The 14,130-nt window shown below is 72.2% G+C and overlaps 3 protein-coding genes across 3 annotated transcripts; 2 read left to right on the top strand and 1 right to left on the bottom strand.

The window, feature by feature from the left end:
• Positions 1–3,055: 3,055 nt before the first annotated feature.
• On the top strand, positions 3,056–3,250 carry AURANDRAFT_9609 (hypothetical protein; the record flags this gene model as incomplete). Its single annotated transcript, XM_009040741.1, has 1 exon — positions 3,056–3,250. A coding segment is annotated over one exon (195 nt), but the record flags the coding sequence as incomplete, so codon positions are not given.
• A 3,695-nt stretch (positions 3,251–6,945) lies between these two features.
• On the top strand, positions 6,946–7,356 carry AURANDRAFT_16743 (hypothetical protein; the record flags this gene model as incomplete). Its single annotated transcript, XM_009040742.1, has 1 exon — positions 6,946–7,356. A coding segment is annotated over one exon (411 nt), but the record flags the coding sequence as incomplete, so codon positions are not given.
• Positions 7,357–10,097: 2,741 nt separating this feature from the next.
• AURANDRAFT_59212 (hypothetical protein) lies at positions 10,098–11,019 on the bottom strand (the record flags this gene model as incomplete). The annotated part of the gene is made up of 2 exons (XM_009040643.1): positions 10,098–10,532; positions 10,744–11,019. The coding sequence occupies 2 exons, from the start codon at positions 11,017–11,019 to the stop codon at positions 10,098–10,100; spliced, it is 711 nt and encodes a 236-aa protein (XP_009038891.1).
• Between the last annotated feature and the right edge of the window lie 3,111 nt (positions 11,020–14,130).

Here is a 14,130-nt window from a genome sequence, read left to right as displayed (position 1 = left end):
GCAGGAAGCAGCACAAACCGATCAGGCCGTGGTGGGCGTCGCGGCAGAAGTAGCGGAGGCCGCCGACGGGCGTGTAGGCGACCCAGTCCCGCCGCCCGGCGCGCTGGGTCGCGTCGCGCATGGTCGCGTGGACCAAGAGGCTGACCAACCCGACGGCCGCGGCGAGCGCAAAGGCCGCGCGCTCGCCGTAGGTCCCCGCGACGTAGCCCGCGCCCGCGGGCGACGCGACGACCGCGAGGAAGACCATGGACTCGACGAAGGCGAAATCGAGCGCCGTCTCCCTCGCGTCGGCGCCGTCGTCCTTCGTGTCCGCGAGGGCCGCGAAGCTCAGCGCCAGCAGCGACCAGGGGCTGCCCAGCAGCGACGCGGCGCCGTGGCCCAGCAAGAGGAGGCGCGAGTTCGGCGCGAGCGCGCAGCACGCGCCTACGAGAGCGGCCGTCCTTCCGCGCGCGCGCCGCGCGGACACGCGCGTCCGGGCGCCGCGCCGCGCCGTCGAGGACCCAGCCGAGCTGCACGGCGCAGAGGGCCCCGCGCCGGCCCACGGCGTCCGACGCCGTCGTCAGCAGGCAGATGCTCAGCAGGCCGCAGGCCGCCGCGGCGACGGAGATGCGCGACGTGACCCTCGCCGCCGCGTCGTCGTCGCCGTGCTCGAGCTCGAGGACGCGGAGTGGGATGTGCTGGCGCATGATGACCGTGGGCACGATGCCCAGCAGCAATCTCAGCCCGGTCAGCAGCACTTCGCGCCGCGGCACGCGCACCCACGCCATGGTCATGACGGCGGGCGAGGTGAGAAGGAGCCTGCTGCCCAGCTCAGACGAATCACAGCACAGACGGCAGCATCGTCGACCTCTCAAAGATTTTTTGCGATCGGAGCTCTTGTGGCAATGGCCGCCTGAGAGCTCCGACTCTACGTTTAGAGACGCGCCGAGGCAATGGCAGCCTCGACCATGATCAAGCTCACGCCCGCGGAAGCCACAGTCGTCGAGAGCCTCGTCACGGCGCTCATCCCGCCCGTCTCGAGAGACGAGGCGCTCGACGTCGCGCGCGCCTGCGGCGACGCCGACCCGTCGCCGGAGCGGCTCGCGGCGCTCATGGCCGGCGGCTGGTCCGAGACGGTGCGCGCCGCCTTCGAGCGGTCCCTGAACCGGCTCACGCTGGGCGAGCGCGGCGAGCTGCGCCTGCTCCTGGCGCTCCTCGGCTCGCGCGTCGGCACGGCGCTGCTCGCGGGCTCCGGGGTCGCCGCGTTCCCGGACCGGTCGCTCGCGGCCCGCGAGGCGGACCTCCTCGGCATGGCCGCCTCGAGGCTGCCGCTCCGCCGCAAGGCCTTCAACGCCCTCAAGCGGCTCTGCGGCGGCGTCGCGGCCCTCGCCGTCGACGACGGCGTCGGGCGCAACGCGGTGCACGTCGCCGCGGGCTGGCGGGGCCCGCCTCCGGCGCTCTTCGACGCGCCCGCGCCGGCGAAGGCGACCTACGCCTGGCCCCGGGGCCGCCTCGACGAGGCCTACGACGTCGTCGTCGTCGGGTCGGGCTGCGGCGGCGGCGTCGCGGCGGCGACGCTGAGCGCGGCGGGCCACCGGGTGCTCGTCTTGGAGAAGGCGCCGCTCCTCCAGGGCGACGACTTCGACGGCCGCGAGGGGCCGGCCTTCGAGAAGCTCTACGAGCGGTCGGCCCTCGTCGCGACGACCGACGGGTCGCTGGGCATCCTCGCGGGGTCCGCCTTCGGCGGCGGGAGCACGATCAACTGGGCGTGCTCGCTGCGGACGCCGCGGCGCGTCCAGGACGACTGGGCGGCGCTGGGCGTGCCGTGCTGCGCGCGCGCGGACGGCGCGACGCCCTTCGACGGCGCGCTCGACGCCGTCTGCGCGCGGCTCGGCGTCTCGGACGCCGGCGTGACGCACGACTTCGGCAACAGGGCGATTCTGCGCGGGTCCGCGGCTTTGAAACTCCCCTGCCGGGTCCTGCCCCAGAACCTCGACCGGACCGACGAGTCCGCGGCCTACGTCGCCTACGGGGACCGCTTCGGGAACAAGATGTCGACGCCGATGACGTGGCTCCGCGACGCGGCGGAGACGGGCCGCTGCTTCTTCGCCGACGGCGTCAAGGTCGACCACGTGCTCCGCGCGGGCGGCCGCTGCGTCGGCGTGCGCTGCACCCGCGGCGGCGTCGCGCGGGACGTGCGGGCGACGAAGGCCGTCGTGCTCAGCGGCGGGTCGCTGAACACGCCCGCGATCCTGCTGCGGACGCCCGGCGGGTTTCCGAACGACCACGTGGGCCGCCACCTCCGCCTGCACCCCGTGACGCCCTGCGCGTCGCGCTTCGACGGCGTCGACGCGCGCGCCCTGTCGGCGAGCGGGCTGCTGGCCATCGGCGACGGCGCGCCCATGACGGCGGCGTGCGAGGCCCACGTCTCCGGTCCGAAGGGCGACGGCTACGGCGCGCTCATCGAGGTGCCCCACAGCGGCCTCGGCATCGCGCTGACGGCCTGCCCCTGGCTCGGCGCGCGCGACTGCCGCGAGCTCGTCTACGGCGCGTCGCATCTCGTGTCCGCGCTCGTCCTGCAGCGCGACGTCGGCGAGGGCCGCGTGCGCCTGAGCGCCGGCGACCGCGAGCCATTGGTCGACTACGCGCTGGACCCGCGCGACGCCGCGAGCATGACCGAGGCCCTCGTGACCTGCGGCCGCGTGCTCGCGGCCGCGGGCGCGACCCGAATCGCGTCGATGCACACCGCGGCGCCGCCGACGGCGGACCTCGCGGGCCGCGACGGCGCCGAGCGCGACGAGCGCGTCGACGCCTGGGCGGCCGAGGTCCGCGCGCGGGGCCTCGCGTCGGACAACCGGTCGACGCTCCTCTCAGGGCAGCAAAAGGGTGATTCAACGTCGCTTCAACGTGAGTGTTCCGCGCGCGCGCGTTCTAGAAAAAGCATCCACGCTTCGAGACCGTTCCGAGAGATGATCGCTCGTCCAAAAATCAGCCGAAACGAGTGGAAACCGGCCGAGCTAGGAGCCTTTGAAGTTGGGAATTTCGCACTCTTGTCCTGCCCAGGCTCCTCTCGGCGCACCAGATGGGCACGTGCCGCATGGGGCGCTCGCCGCGCGACTCCGTCGTCGACGCCGCCGGCGAGTCCTGGGAGCTGCCGGGCCTCTACGTCGTCGACGCGTCGCTCTTCCCGACGGCGTCGGGCGTCAACCCCATGATCACGACCATGGCCCTGGCGAAGGTCGTCAGCGACGGTCTGGTTCGGAGGCTCGCCCGCGGCGCGGACGCATCGGCGGACGCGGCGAAGGTCGCGCGCTGGGCCGCCCGCGACCGCCGCGCGGGCCTGGTCAAGCTCGCGCGCGCGGTCGCGGCCGCGGCCGCGGCCGCCGTCGTCGCGGTCGCGGTCGCGGGGCGCTAGGAGGTTTGGCTAATTTGGGTTTATTGAACCGCCGCGTCGCCTTGGCTCCCTACTGGGCGGCGACGACGGCGTCGAAGACGTAGACCCCGGCGTCGGAGGTCAGGTAGTCGTAGAAGTAGGTGCCGACGATCGTCGCCTTCGACGGCGCGCACTTCTCGCCGTCGAAGTGGACGTCGTCGAAGCGGATCTCGACCCAGGCCGGGCCCTCGGGCCGCGCGGGCTCCTCGTAGGTCAGCGTGCACGTCGCGACCTTGGGCCTGTCGACGGCCGTCCCGCACACAAAGTGCCACGCGTCCGGCGGGTGCGAGATCTTGATGTCGAAGAGGGCACGAGAAACGTTGTAGACGGCGACCGTGCCGTTCTGGCAGGTCTCGACGGACTGGGTCGTGTTCCGGTGCACGTTCCGGTTGCAGCCGCTATAGGTCCAGGCGAGGGCGCCGCTCAGGTCCAGGAGCTGGGAGTCGCAGGGGTCCGGCGGCGCGAGGCGCGCCTCCAGGGCCGCGATGCGCGCCTCGAGGGCGTCGACCGCGTCCGTGAGCAGGGCCCGCTGCGCGAGGGCCGCGGGGACGACGGCGAGAAGCAGGATCCGCACGCTGCCCATCGTAGGTGGTGGTTCTCACTTCGAGCTCGGGCTGCAACAAACGGAGAAACGTCCACTTTTAGAAACAAGGCCCTAGGCGAGGGACTTCCTCGACGCCTTCTTGCCCGCGAAGGCGGACTTGTGGCCGACGCGCGGGAAGGGTACGTCGACGCAGGTCGGTTTGACGTCGGGCTGGTCCGCGAAGCCGAACTTGTCGGCGAGGTAGGCCGCGACGATCGCGCGCGCGCCGGGGACGCGGTTGAAGTCGTAGAGCGCCGCGACGGCGGGCCGGCCGCGCATGGCGATCTCCTGCTCGACGTCGTTGTTGTAGAAGAAGTTGCCCTTGCCCTGGCTCGCGTCGACGGTCGGGCAGGGCAGGTCCCTCTTGACGGCCTCGTCGCTCGTCTTCTCGCCCGTGAGCGGGTTCTCGTAGACGGGCCAGTCCTTCCGCAGGGCCGCGACGACGGCCAGGTTCGCGCGGAAGCGGTTCGTCGACTCGCCGTCGTGGCCCAGGGGCGCCGACATGAGGTTGAAGTCGATGGCCTTGGCCTCGTACTTGTCTATCAGATGGAGCCGGAGGTCCTGGAGGAGGCGGACGACGGGCGGCGACGACACGTACGACGACTCCAGGACCAGCAGGAACGCGTCGGCGTGCGCGCCCACGGTGCAGATGTCGACGTCCACGTCCGTCGCGTCGGGCCCGCCGCGCTCCCCGAGGATGGTAACGCGCGTCCGCGCGGGCGACGCGAGCCGGAGGAGCGGCCAGCAGTAGGCGCCGCCGCGCATGAGCTGCGTGTGCTGCGTGGCGCCGATGGACGACGCCGCGCGCGGGTTCTGGCCGACGTCGTGGTAGGCCTCGCCCCGGAGCGGCGGGCCCAGCGGGTTCAGCGCGACGACCTCGGACAAGTTCTTCTCGAAGTCGCTGTTCCACCTATGAAGCATGGCGGTGACGATGTCTCATTGTTTTCCCACCCCAAAGCGTCTCGGCCGCAGGACGCCGAGTCCCACCAGTTGCCGAGCTTCGCGCCGCCGTCGACGACGTGGAGGTTCCCGAGCTCGTAGGCGAGGCTCTTCGGCGCCGCGCCGCCGTCGTCCGCCACGGCCTCGGCGACGCCGCCGGACGTGACGCCGAGGCCGTGGCTGTCCGCGTAGGGGAACGCGTTCTTCCGCAGCCGCGAGAATTCGGCGGCGCCCGCGTCGCGGAGCACCGCCCGCTCGCCGCCGTCCCCGAGCCCCACGAGGGGCACCTTGCGCGTCCAGGGCGTCGCGATGTAGCGGTGGTCCGTGAACTGCTCGACGACGCTGCGCTTCAGCACGCGGAACTCGGGCGAGAGCAGCGCGGCCATGACGAGGCGCTCGTGGAGCGAATCGTCGCCGCGGAAGACGCGGCCCGGGTGGGCGTGCTCGAAGGCGACGAACTCCGCGAGGAGCGCCGGGTCCTCGGGCGGCGGCGGCGGCGCGTCCGCGCGCCGCGCGTCCGCGAGCGCGCGCGCGGCGACGCTCGAGAAGCGGCGGCTCGCCTTCTTCGGCGACGCGGAGACTCGTTTTAAAGCGTCGTCGAGGAACGCGTCGACGCTCCGCTGGCGCTCGATGGTCAGCTGGCCGAAGGACACCATGAAGGCGCCCTTGGCCTTGAGGCGCGCCCAGGCCGTCGACGCCGCGTCGACGCCCGCGGCCGCGAGCGCCGCGTCGGGCACGGCCGCGAGCGCGGCGCCGAAGGCCTCGCGGCCGCCCTCGTCGACGCCCGGCTCCAACGCGCCCTGGGCGACGAGCGCGGCGACGTATTTCCGCTGCTTCTTGCGGACGTAGGTCACGAGGAAGCCGCGGATGCGGTTCCCCACGAGGAGCACGCGCGCCTCGTGCGTCGTCATGACCGCGGGCAATATGGTGTTGTCGATGGGCGACTCGCCGACCTGCTGCTTGAGCGGGTCGTGCCGCTCCGGCCGCGCGACGCCCTTGCCGTAGAAGGAGCCGCGGACGCCCGCGTCGAGCGCGCGGACCCAGCCGTCGGCGGACCTCGTCTGCGGCACCTGGGCAGCACAAGAGTGATTCAACGTCGCTTCAACGTGAGTGTTCCGCGCGCGCGCGTTAGGGAAAACACATCCACGCTTCGAGACCGTTCCGAGAGATGATCGCTCGTCCAAAAATCAGCCGAAACGAGCGGAACCCCCGGCCGAGAGAGGAGCCTTTGAAGTTGGGAATTTCGCTCTCTTGTGCTGCCCTGTGCGGCACCTGCTCGAAGCGGTAGGGCGCCTCGCCGTCGTGCTCGCTGCACTCGATGAGCGCCTCGTAGAGCATGGACACGTTCGGCGAGCCGTGCCACTCGAGCGTGAGCGCGCGGCATCGCGTCGTCCACGCGGCCCAGTCGGCCTGCGGCGGCAGCACGGCCTCGAAGCCGACGCCCTCCTCGTAGCGCTTGCGGGTCGCCTTGACGGCGCCGTCGACCTCGCGGAAGAAGGGCAGCCACTTGTCGCGCTGGAACGCCTGCTTGGCGTCCTCGTCGGGCGAGCTCCAGAGGCCGGCCTCCTCGGAGGCGACGGCGGCGAGCTCGTCGTCGCCGTCCTTCGGGGGCTTCCTGCTCTTGATGCCCACGGCGCGCTTCACGCTCTTGTACATGGCCTTCATGGTTGCGCGGCACGACGGCGTCGGAACTGGTGGGCCAGACGTCGAGGCAGCCCCGCCCCCGGAGTTTCTTGAGCAACCTCGACCTCAAGAAGCAGTTCAATGACCTCCTCCACCTCCCGTCGTCACCTCCACGGCCTCTTGCCTCGTCCTCGTCCGCAGCCGCGCGACCATGCAGCGCGCCGCGACCATCGCCCGCGGATCGCTGCGCTCCGCGCGCCGGCTCGAGACCCGCGCGCGGCCCAACGGCGCGCGCCAGCTCGAGACCCGCGCGCGGCCCAACGGCGCGCGCCCGCTCTCCGCCAAGGCGTCAAAGTACGAGATCCGCGCGCAGCCGGCGCCCGGCGTGCCCTTCCACGTCGCCATTCCCGTGCACAACATCGACGAGGCCAAGGCCTTTTACGGCGGCATTTTGGGCTGCGAGGAGGGCCGGTCGAGCACGAAGTGGCAGGACTACGCGATGCACGGGCACCAGGTCGTCGTCCACTGGGTCGGCGAGGACTACCGGTGCCAGGACTACGTGAACCCCGTCGACGGCGACGAGGTGCCCGTGCCCCACTACGGCCTCCAGATGCCGACGCTCGAGGCCTGGGAGGCCATCGTCGCGCGCGTCAACGCCGCGAAGATCCCCTGGGTCATCGAGCCGACGCTGCGCTTCGAGGGCGAGCCGGGCGAGCAGTGGACCTGCTTCTTCAAGGACCCGAGCGGCAACAACCTCGAGTTCAAGCACATGTCGAACCCGGAGTGGCTCTTCGCCAAGTACAACGTCGCCGACGGCTAGGCGGTTCGGCGAGTCCGCGCGCGCGGCGAGCGCGGGACGGCCGCGCCCCTGTCGATAGTAAAATCAGAAGCTTGTCCAGGGCGGGGCAGGCGGCCACAACATAGTGCCTTAGGCCGTACTCGCCCGAGGGAGGAGGGGCCGCGCGCCGTCACGCGGCGGCCGCGTCCTCGAGCGCGCTGTAGTCCGCGAGCTCGCTCATGAGCTCCCAGCACCGCTTGTGGAGCCGCTGGAGCTCGGCGCTCCACTTGGAGTGCCACGCGGCGGACAGGACCTCGCTCGAGCTCGCGCGGAGCTCCTCGAGGAGCGGCGACGTCGGCGCGGCCTCCGGCGCGCCGCCGAGGTCGCGCTCGCGCTGCTCCGCGGTCCGCAGGCGCGCCAGGAGCTCGGCGATCTCGGCGTCGACGGCGTCCTCGTCGTCGGCCGTCGCGCCGGTCGGCGCGCCGTCGGCGATGCCGGACGTCGGCGCCGTCTCCACGGGCAGCGCGGCGATGTTGTTCAGGTAGTAGAGCTCGAACTTGTCCGCCTCGGCGTCGAAGATGGCCTGCGACCGCGCGAGGAACCGCTGCGAGCCCAACCGGATCGACGCCGACAGGTCCACCATGGGCGTGCTCTGTTCAAACTGGTCGATGCGGCGACCGCGTCCGCGTCGCGCGCGTTCGTGCGCGACGCGCTCGCGCAATACGTGCGACGGCCGGGAACTGTGCGGCGGTGCAGCGGTGCGCGCGAGAGCGTCGAGCGCACGGGGCGCGCACCTCGAGCTATCAAAAAGCCTCGAGGCCCGCGTCGCCGGGGGTCGGCGCCCGAGTCGTCGGACGACGTCCGCACGACGCGTCCGCGCCGTACCACGCGTCGTACCCGTCGTCGTACGGAGGCCTTACTCGCGCGCGGCGCGCGCGGGGCGCCTCCTCCACGGCTTGATCTTGCGTGGCGCGCTTGGTCGCGCTCACTCCTCCATGGGCGCCGCGTCGCTCGCCTCGGCGGCGGCCGCGGGCTCCTCCGCGGGCGCGGCGGGCTCCTCCGCGGGCGCGGCGGGCTCCTCCGCGGGCTCCTCGACGGCCGCGGGCGCCTCCTCGACGGCCGCGGGCGCCTCCTCGACGGCGGCCTCCTCGGCGGCGGCCGGCTCCTCGGCGGCGGGCTCGTCGGCCGCGGGCGCGTCGTCCATCTTCGCGTCGCCGTCGTCCTCGAAGGGGTTCTTGGGCTCCTCGGGCTCCGGCGCCTTGGCGTCGGGCTTGCCCGGCTTGAGGTTGCCGAGGTAGTACTCCTCGATGGACTTCGTCGCGGGCTTCTCCGGCGCGGGCTCCGGCGCCTTCTTGGCCTTCTTCTCCGCGGGCGCCTTCTTCTCCTTCTTCTCGTTCGTGCCCGCGACGACGTGCTCCGGGTAGGCGGCGCGCGCGACCTCGAGGATGGACCGGCAGCGCTTGCCGCCGGAGCCCGCGGGCGGGAGGTAGTACTTGTCGACGTGCGCCGAGTCGCCGCCGCGCGGCTTCTCCTCCTTGGTCCAGCCGTCGGCGTCCATCTTCTCCTGGAGCTCGGCCTGGTCGCGGATCGTGTCGCGGCCGCCGGCCTTCTTCTCCTTGGGCGCCTTGGGCTCCTTGGGCTCCTTGGCCTTCTTGACCTTCTTCTCGACCATGGGCGCCTCGTCCTTCCACTTGGCCTTGGCCGCGTCGTCGAGGGCCGACCAGTTGGCGCCGAGGTTCTTCAGGATCATCTGGTTGCGCTCCTTGGGCGGCAGCTCCGCGTTCGCCGCGTCGCCCTCGATCGCGGCCTTGACGCCCTCGCGGTTGACGGCCATGAAGTGCGCGTAGCCCGTCTGCTTGACCATGACGGTCTCGCCGTCGTCGTCGTCCTTGTCGGCCTTCTTCTTGGCCTTCTTCTCGACCATGGGCGCCTCGTCCTTCCACTTGGCCTTGGCCGCGTCGTCGAGCGCGGACCAGTTCGCGCCGAGCTTCGTCATGACCATCTGGTTGCGCTCCTTGGGCGGCAGCTCCGCGTTCGCCGCGTCGCCCTCGATGGCGGCCTTGACGCCCTCGCGGTTGACGGCCGAGAAGTGGGCGTAGCCGCTCTGCTTGACCATGACGGTCTCGGGCTCCTCGGAACCGTCGCCGCCGTCCGCGGCGTCGCCGTCCGCGGCCTCGGCCGCGGGCGCCGCGGGCGCGGCGCCCTCCTCGGAGCTCTTGGGCTTCTTCTTCGCCGGCGCGGCCTTCTTCGCCGCGCCCTCCTTCGACGGCCGCTTCTTGCCCTTCTTGGGCTCCTCGCCCGTCGTCATCTTGACCGCGCCGTTGACGCGGAGCTGGAGCACGGTGCCCGCCTCCTTGGCGGCCTTGCCCTCGACGCTGTTGCGCACCTTGCCGAACCTGTGGGCGGGGTGGGGTCGTCGTCGCGCGCGGCGCGCGTGCAAAGCGACGCTGGGCAACGCGCTCCGTGCGCGCGGCCATCCAGCCGTCGAAGGAATCGTGCAGCGTCTTCACGACGACGCCCTCCTTCATCTCCACAATATCGTACGCCGGCGGCGCTGGTTCTGCTCCGACGGCCATCGTTTGCCTGGACAATGCGCTGCTGCTTTGAATCGCTTCGTTTGAATCGCTTCGTGCAGGATCGATCAGCCGAAGCGCAGCGCTTGCACCAACTTCGGCCGACGCCCGCAAGTCCGTGCCAGGCCTCGCGTCGCGACGCGTCGAGCCGCGACGACACTCCAATTGGCCGCTCCTTCTTGTTAGGTCCTAGAAGACGAAGGGGACGAAGAGGTAGGGCACCTTCTTCTTGTACTCGGGCCAGTCCGCGCCGTACTTGAGCGCGCACGCGTGGTCGTCGCGGAGCGCGCGGTGCACGAGCAGGACGAGGAAGTAGGCGCAGTAGAAGTAGGGCACGGGCGAGCCGAAGCCCGCGAGGAGGCACCAGGCCAGGGACATGAGCCAGTCGCCCGTGTAGTTGACCTTGCGCGCGGCGCCCCAGTAGCCGGACGTGATGAGCTTCGTGCCGCGCCGCGTGTCGAGGAACGTCGTGCCCTCGGCGATGGCCTTCGCCGGGTCGCGGCGGAAGGCGTCCTTCTGGTTGTTCGCGCCGCGGAAGACGGCGTAGCCGACGACCTTGAGCGCGACGATCGCCGCGAGCGCGACCGGCCCGAGCCCCGGGTCGTGGCGCACGAGGTACCGCGCCTGGGCGGGACACGAGTGATGCAACGTGAGCGTTCCGCGCGCGCGCTCTCAAAAGAACAAGCATCCGCGCGTCGCGACCGTTCCGAGACACGATCGCTCGTCCAAAAATCGGCCGAAACGAGCGGAAACCGGCCGAGAGCGGAGCCTTTGGGAAGTTCGCGCCCGTGTGTCCCGCGCCGTGCCGCGCCTGCAGGCAGTAGGTGAACGGCACCCAGGCCAGGTCCCCGAAGGCCAGCATGTAGCCGAAGCCGTCCGTCGTGATGTCCATGGTCGTCAGGATGACCTTCTCGTAGAAGAGCGCGTCCCAGACGTAGAGCAGCTGGAACGCGTTCACGAGGACCATCGCGCCGGAGACTTTGCCGTCGAGCTCGCGCTGCTTGCAGAGCATGCCCGCGTTGAGCACGGCCCAGCCGATGAGGCCCGGCCGGAGCTCGCAGAAGCACTTGAGGTCGAAGGACCCGATCCGCGGGTTGAGCTCGCGGCCCATCCAGAAGTCGTAGACGGCGCGGCCCGTGTCGCCCGGCTCCGCGAGCGGGGGCTTCGACGGCCGGAACGACGCGGCGTAGAGGCCCAGGGCCAGGAGCGCCGAGACGACCGACGCGGCGACGGCGAGGGGCGCGAAGTCGTCGTAGAGGAACGCGAGGTCCGCGGCGCCGAGGCCGACGAAGCCGCCGGTCGCGTCGAATCGGGGGACGCCGCACGCGAGGGCCGCGAGCGACACCCAGAAGGCGAGGTGGCCGTTCATGAGGTAGGGCAGGCGCGTGCCGTCGGCGAGCTTTGTGCCCTCGACGACGTCGCCGGGCAGGGCGACCTGCAGCGACGCCTGGAACGCGAGCCATCCTAAAACGACGGCGAAGGCCTTCGGTTGCAAAAGCTCGCCGAGCGCCGGCGGCGCGAAGGCGGCGAGCGGCGACGGGCCGAGGCAGAAGGCGCCGTCGCAGGCGACGGCGAGGCCCACGACGACGCAGGGCAGGAGCACGACGTTGGCGCCGGCGCCGATGGGACCGCCGAACTCGAACTCGACGTGCTTCGGCGCCGCCTTCGCCGGCGCCTTCCTGGCCTTCGCCGCGGGAGATCTGGCGCGCGGCGACGAAGCGCCGTTGGGCTCGCGCTTCGCCTTGCGCGCGGACCGCGTCTCGACCATCGTTGCTGTGACGGCAGCGACGGCGGCGAGGCTGGTGTTGCTCGGCGAGCGCAAACCCTTTTGCCACAAGTTGTGGTCTGTGGCAAAGTCTCTCTCGTCCACGAGCGTGGTCCGGCCGACGCCTCACGAGCCTCGACGAGAACGGAAACGCGCGCTGCACGCAGCCCTACCCTGGACGACGTTCACCATATGGACAGCCCACCGCCTGCTCGCTCGAAGAAGCGCAAGACCCCGTCGCCGGTGTCGCCGCCGGCGCTCACGTCCCCGGCCCTGCCCATCCCCACGGCCCAGGCCACGCGCCGCCGGCTCCAGCTCCCGGCCGCGGACGCGCCGCGGCGGAGCGCGCGGCGCGACCCGGCCCAGGTCGCGGCGCTGGCCGCCGAGCGCGCGTCCGCCGAGGCCGCGAAGCGCCGCGACGCGGACGCGCGGAGCGTCGCCGTCGACGCGAGGCGCGAGTGCGCGCGCGTGCGGCGCCTGCCGCCCGTCGTCTTCGACGCCGGCGGCGCGCCCGCGGACCCGTCCAAGGCGCCCGCGGGCCTCGCCTGCTGGCCGCTGGCGCCCGGCGACCTCGAGGAGCTGCGGCGCGTCCACGACCACGTGAAGCGGTCGATCGACACGCCCATCCCCTGGGCCGGCGGCAGCGACGAGCGCGACACGCGCTGGCGGGGCTACGGCCTCCTCGGCGACGGCCGCACGCGGCTCCGGCGCGCCATCCGCTTCCACAGCTTCGAGACGGCCGGCGCGGCGAAGCGCGTCGAGGAGTCGGACCGGAACTGGGCGTCCTGCGTCGACTACGCGCCCGACGCGGCGGCGGCCGCGGCGCTCGCGCGCGTCGCGGCGGCGGCGGCGCGCGCCCTGCCGCGGCCCTACGACGCCGAGGCGACCTACGGCAATCTTGTGGCCGTTCAGCCGAACGTCCACGCGGGCGCGCGCCACCTGCCCTGCCACCTCGACTGGCCCCGCAACGACGGCTTCGGCGTCGTCATCGTCACCGTCGCCGTCAAGTGCGCCGCGACGGTTTTGTTGCGCGACGACGGCGACGACGGCGCGCCGCCGCGCGAGTGGCGCGTCGAGGTGCCCGAGGGCCACTGCTACGCGCTCAGCGGCGACGCGCGCAACGTCTGCGTCCACGGCCTCTTCTGCGACGACGGCAACCGCGAGTCCATGAACCTGCGCTTCGGCCTCCACACGCAGAAGCGCGCGAAGGACGAGATCTACGCGCGCTGGTGCACGGGCGACGACGCGGCCTGCGGGCCCAACGGGCCCAAGTACGGGCCCTAGGGGGGGGGTTCTTAAGGCGCAATGTTTTCCCTTTGAGGCGTCGTTGCGACCGAGCGGGAATCGAGCGGGCTGCCGTCGTCGATCATGCCGCCAACGTTGCAGGCCTCGTTGCGTGAACATCGGCTCCGGCCGGCTGGGTTGCACCTCGACCGGTCGACCATCGAGATGTGTGCCCGATCGCACTGAGCGTTGACCTCGCCAACTGCATTCATGGTTGCCAAGCTGCGCCGCGGCAAGGCCGCCGCGCGCAACGGCAGCAACGCCGGCGCGCCGCCGACGGCCGACGAGCCCGCGGCGCCGCCGCAGCCGACCTCGGCGCTCACGCGCGTCGCCGCCGTGCTCGTGGGCGCCCTCGTCGTCGGCCTCAGCCCGGGCTCGAAGCTCCGCGTCGAGGGCCTGTGCGCCGACGGCGCGACGTTGGCGGCGTCGTCGTTCTGCGGCCTCGCGCCGGGCCGCCGAAGGAGCACGTCGCCGTCGAGCGGGGCCTCGTCGCCGCGGACCTCGCCGCCGCGACGCGGGGCCGCGCGCGCGTCGCCGGCGACGCTCGCGCGCCTCGGCCGCGTCGTCGCTTTACAGGACGCGGCGCTGCAGTCGTTCCTCGCCTTCGCGCCACGGCGCTTCGTCACGTCCTACGCGAAGCACGCGGCGCTCCCGTGCGTCCACGACGCCGTCGGCCTCCGGACGGCGCTGTCGGAGGCCAGGGGCGGCGGCGAGCCGGACCACGCGCGCTGGTTCGCGGTGCAGAGCTGCCGCATCGACTCGCTCCAGGCGATGATGGACGACCTGCAGACCGCGGTCCACGCGTCGGCCCTCGCGTCGCAGCGGTCGGGCCTCTGGCGCCTGCTCTACCTGGGCGTGCCGCTCGTCGCGATCCTCCTCGCCGGCGCGTCGCTGGGGCTCGAGGCGCTCGGCGGCTTCATCAAGTACCAGGAGAGCGTCGCGGAGAAGATCCACCGCCTCAAGTCGTCGCAGCGCAAGTACAAGCGGCTCCTGCTCGCGTGGGCGCCGCTGTCCGCGTGGCTCTCCGCGCTCGACGACTCGCGGAGCGGCCGCGAGGACGGGTAACGGTGGCAGGTTCTCTTACGTACCCGAGGCCGGGGCTTTTTTTTCTTTTTTCGGGGGGCTGGGGGCGAGGCGAGCTTGGGTCTTGCGGGCGTCCGGGCGGGCGGCGGC

This window comes from Aureococcus anophagefferens, assembly GCF_000186865.1.
Source record: "Aureococcus anophagefferens unplaced genomic scaffold AURANscaffold_16, whole genome shotgun sequence".
Taxonomy (NCBI): domain Eukaryota; class Pelagophyceae; order Pelagomonadales; family Pelagomonadaceae; genus Aureococcus; species Aureococcus anophagefferens.
The sequence above is the reverse complement of the archived record's forward strand: the minus strand, read 5'-3'. Positions and strand labels throughout refer to the sequence as shown.